We start from the raw sequence: 5,000 nt of genomic DNA on the forward strand, positions 1-5,000 counted from the left end.
ATACTCAACATTAGCTGATGTATGGTGGGTTAGCATAATGCTAGTTAGAGTAGCATCATTGATGTCTTGGCTATACTCAACATTAGCTGATGTATGGTTGGTTAGCATAATGCTAGTTAGAGTAGCATCATTGGTGTCTTGGCTCTGCTCAATATTAGTTGATGTGTGGTTGATTAGCATAATGCTAGTTGGGGTAGCGTTATTGCTTTCTTGGCTTTGCTCAACATTAGACGATGGAGGGTTGTTTAGCCTCTTGGTAGAGCACAGAGTGACTCTCTGAAGGGCTTGGGTTGTTATCAGTGGCCGGGGAGTGGGGGTGTAAGAGGGAGGAGGTGGTGGATGAGCGGGAAGAGGGGGAAGATGAGGAGGGCTGTTGATTGACAAGTCTGAATCCTCTGTGAGCTCAGGGGAAGGATGAGGAGGGAATCGTAGCAAGAAAGTCACCTGACTGGCAGGTGTAATAGGTGAAAAGAAGGGGTGGGGTTGAGTCTGTCGCACTGCACAGGCATGCAAGGGAGGCGGGAGGGAAGGGGGAGAAGGTGGGGGAGTGGGGAGGGATGGCTGAGGTAGAGGAGGGGGAGAGGGGAGGAATGACTGGGGTAGAGGAGGGGGAGAGGGGAGGGATGGCTGGGGTAGAGGAGGGGGGGAGGGAAGGAATGGTTGAGGTAGAGGAGGGGGAGAGGGGAGGGATGGCTGAGGTAGAGGAGGGGGAGAGGGGAGGGATGGTTGGGGTAGAGGAGGGGGAAAGGGGAAGGATGGTTGGGGTAGAGGAGGGGGAGAGGGGAGGGATGGCTGAGGTAGAGAAGGGGGAGAGGGAAGATGGTGAGAGATGCACAGATCAGGGAGAGGAGAGGGGAGTGATTGTCCTTGAGGGAGGGATGGGTAGGGTGGAGGTAGACAGGGAAGAATGCTGGAGCCGGGCAGGGGAGGAGGAGGGGGGAGAGAGGGATATCTGGAGTCGGAGGAGGTGTAGGAAGAGAGGGAGGAGGTAGAGGAAAAGGAGGAGAAGGGGGAGGAGAGGAGAGAGGACTTTCTCTCTGGGATGGGGGGTCTTGGCCCTCCTCCCCCTGGGCTAGAACGTGTCCTGGGAAGGGAGGAAGAGGAGGTGAGGTTGAGGGAGGAGGAGGGGATGAGGGGTGAAGGGGATGTGAGGGGTGAGGAGAGGGTTGGGGTGTTGCACTCGCTGGAGTATCCGCTGGAGGTGGAAGAGGCCAGCCGCTGAGGTCTCCCTGCCGTGGCAGACATTTTAGGAGAAGAGGCAGCCATTTTAGGTCCCACCAGCAGGCTCACCCCTCCAGCACTGGCTGAGCGGGGGACAGATGGGTGAGGCTGCTGGTGGCTTGGGCTAGAAGGGTAGTTTTGATCCTGACCAGGCTGTTGGTGGAAGCTGTGGAAGGGAGGGACATGGTTGATCTGACTGTCTGTTTCAGCACCTGCCCTGCCCCCCCTGTCCACACTGCTACAGCGGGGGACCCATGGGTCCTCGAACACCCCTGGAGAGAGTGGAGGGGAGAGGGGAGCAGGGCTGGAGGTCAGACTCCCCTTCGTGACCACCTCTCCAGGTCCAGCAGTGTGGTTGTTGTAGTTGTAGCGCAGCGTTTCCCCCCGGCCAGCTTTAAACCGTAGTGAGGTGGAGCGCGTGGGGGGAGCGGGAGGCCTCTTTGACTTCCGCAGAGAGATACTGCCTGACAGGTTACGGCTGTTTCCATGGAGACCGCGGTGGTCCCGGTTACCGTGTGGACTGCGGTTGCTGCCGGTAGCGTAGTCGTGGCCGTGGGACTCGGAGCAGCTGTAGTCGGTCTGACAAGAGGAGGAAATGGAGGTGAAAGGATGAAGGGGGGAGGAGCGGCTGGAGGGTAAGAGGGGCTCGTAGCTCCAGTCCTCCCCCAGTAAGGTGCTCTGACTTGGGAATCTTCTGCTCCGACCCTCCCCTGACTGGCTCAGGAACTCATGATCCTGGAGAGACAGACAAGACAGGCAGGAAGAACATTAACTTTGTATGGCTGCAGGGGGCAGTATTGAGTAGTTTGGATGAAAAGGTGTCCATTGTAAACGGCCAGCTCCTCAGTCATAGTTGCTAATATTTGCATATTATTAGTAGTATTGGATAGAAAACACTTTCTAAAACTGTTTGAATTATGTCTGTGAGTATAACATAACTCATATAGCAGGCAAAAACCTGAGGAATTCCACTTCCTTTTGGGGTGGCAGATTTTCAACCAAGCTCTCATTGAAATTACAGCGAGATATGGATGAGTTTTCACTTCCTACGCCTTCCACTAGATGTCAGCAGTCAATAGAACTTTGTCTGATGACTCTCATGTGAAGGGTCGAATGAGACAGGAAATAGTCACCACTGCAATGAGTTGACCATGCTTTCACCATGCACGTTCACAGGGGAAGGACCAGCCTTCCACCGGTCATCTGAAGTCATTCTAATTCTCCGGTTGGAATGTTATTCAAGATGTATGTAAACAACATTCTAAAGATTGATTCAGTACATCGTTTGACATGTTTCTACTGACTGTTACGGAAATTTTTGACATTTCGTCACGTTATAGTGGACGCGCTTTCTGGCTTTGGAATTGTTTACCAAACGCGCTAACCAAAGTAGCTAATTGAACATAAATAACGGACATTTTCGAACAAATCAAGCATTTATTGTGGACCTGGGATTCCTAGGACTGCATTCTGATGAAGTTCATCAAAGGTTAGGAAACATTTATCATGTATTTTCTGGTTTCTGTTGACTACAACATGGCGGCTAATTTGGCTTCTGTTCTGAGCTCCGTCTCAGATTATTGCCATGGGTTGCTTTTTCCATAAACTTTTTTTGAAATCTGACACAGCGGTTGCATTAAGGAGAGGTATATCTATAATTCCATGTGTATAACTTGTATTATCATCTACATTTATGACGAGTATTTCTGTTGAAACGATGTGGCTATGTAAAATCACTTGATGTTTTTGGAACTAGTGAATCTAATACACCAATGTAAACTCAGATTTTTTTATATAAATATAAACTTGATCAAACAAAACATGCATGTATTGTGTAACATGAAGTCCTATGAGTGTCATCTGATGAAGACAATTCAAGGTTAGTGGTTAATTTTATCTTTATTTCTGCTTTTTGTGAATGCTATATTTCGCTGGAAAATGGCTGTGCTTATTGTGGTTTGGTGGAGACCGAACATAATCGTTTGTAGTGCTTTCGCTGAAAAGCCTATTTGAAATCGGACACTTTGGCGGGATTAACAACAAGATTACCTTTAAAATGATATGAGACACATGTATGTTTTAGGAATTGTAATTATGAGATTCTGTGGTTTGAATTTGGCGCCCTCTATTTTCACTGGTAGTTGTCATATCGATCCCGGTATTGGGATTGCAGCCATAACAGGTTTTAACATGACTAGCACCAGCAGTAGAATAGCCTGAGCTTAGAGCAGGAGACCATATAGCCTGACCATAGAGCAGGAGGCCCTATAGCCTGACCATAGAGCAGGAGGCCCTATAGCCTGACCATAGAGCAGGAGGCCCTACAGCCTGACCATAGAACAGGAGGCCCTATAGCCTGACCATAGAGCATGACGCCCTATAGCCTGACCATAGAGCAGGATGCCCTATAGCCTGACCATAGAGCAGGAGGCCCTATAGCCTGACCATAGAGCAGGAGGCCCTATAGCCTGACCATAGAGCAGGAGACCATATAGCCTGACCATAGAGCAGGAGGCCCATTAGCCTGACCATAGAGCAGGAGGCCCTATAGCCTGACCATAGAGCAGGATGCCCTATAGCCTGACCATAGAGCAGGAGGCCCTATAGCCTGACCATAGAGCAGGAGGCCCTATAGCCTGACCATAGAGCAGGATGCCCTATAGCCTGACCATAGAGCAGGAGGCCCTATAGCCTGAGCTTAGAGCAGGAGGCCCTATAGCCTGACCATAGAGCAGGAGGCCCTATAGCCTGACCATAGAGCAGGAGGCCCTATAGCCTGACCATAGAGCAGGAGGCCTTATAGCCTGACCATAGAGCAGGAGACCATATAGCCTGACCATAGAGCAGGAGGCCCTATAGCCTGACCATAGAGCAGGATGCCCTATAGCCTGACCATAGAGCAGGATGCCCTATAGCCTGACCATAGAGCAGGAGGCCCTACAGCCTGACCATAGAGCAGGAGGCCCTATAGCCTGACCATAGAGCAGGAGGCCCTATAGCCTGAGCTTAGAGCAGGAGGCCCTATAGCCTGACCATAGAGCAGGAGGCCCTACAGCCTGACCATAGAGCAGGAGGCCCTATAGCCTGACCATAGAGCAGGAGGCCCTATAGCCTGACCATAGAGCAGGAGGCCCTATAGCCTGACCATAGAGCAGGAGGCCCTACAGCCTGACCATAGAGCAGGAGGCCCTATAGCCTGACCATAGAGCAGGAGGCCCTATAGCCTGACCATAGAGCAGGAGGCCCTACAATATCATAATAATATCATGATAATAATAACAATAACAACAACATAAATAATAATAAAAATAACAATACTATAAATAATGAGAACATTAATAACAATAACATAAATAATAATAATAACAACAACAATAACAATAATATACATCATAATAATAACAACAATACAAATAATACAAATAATAACAATAATATAAATCACAATAACAATAATAATAATAGTAAAAACAATAACAATAATGTAAATAATAATAATTACAATAATCTAAATAATAATAATAGGAATAACAAAACTCTAAATAATTATAATAACATATAACAACAATATACATCATAATAATAACAAGAACAACAATATAAATAACAATAATAACAACAATAACAATACTATACACCATAATAATAACAATAACAATAATATAAATAACAATAACTATCATGTAAATAATAATAATAATAACAAGAACAACAATATAAATAACAATAATAACAATAATAACAATACTATACACCATAATAATAACAATAACAATAAT

General features: G+C 47.1%; 1 protein-coding gene across 4 annotated transcripts in view; it reads right to left on the reverse strand.

Annotated features, from left to right (window-relative positions):
* Positions 1–5,000, reverse strand: part of LOC110504261 (uncharacterized) — a 63,757-nt gene that overhangs the window by 9,952 nt on the left and 48,805 nt on the right. For all 4 annotated transcript variants that reach the window (XM_090221341.1, XM_090221339.1, XM_090221343.1 and 1 more), the window contains exon 7: positions 1–1,956. This exon is cut by the window's left edge and continues 1,939 nt beyond it. In XM_090221341.1, the coding sequence (XP_090077467.1) occupies positions 1–1,956 (1,956 nt within the window). The remainder of the gene's footprint in view (positions 1,957–5,000) is intronic.

Source organism: Oncorhynchus mykiss, chromosome 25 (assembly GCF_057628025.1).
Source record: "Oncorhynchus mykiss isolate SJ-2025 chromosome 25, ASM5762802v1, whole genome shotgun sequence".
NCBI classification, from domain to species: Eukaryota; Metazoa; Chordata; class Actinopteri; order Salmoniformes; family Salmonidae; genus Oncorhynchus; species Oncorhynchus mykiss.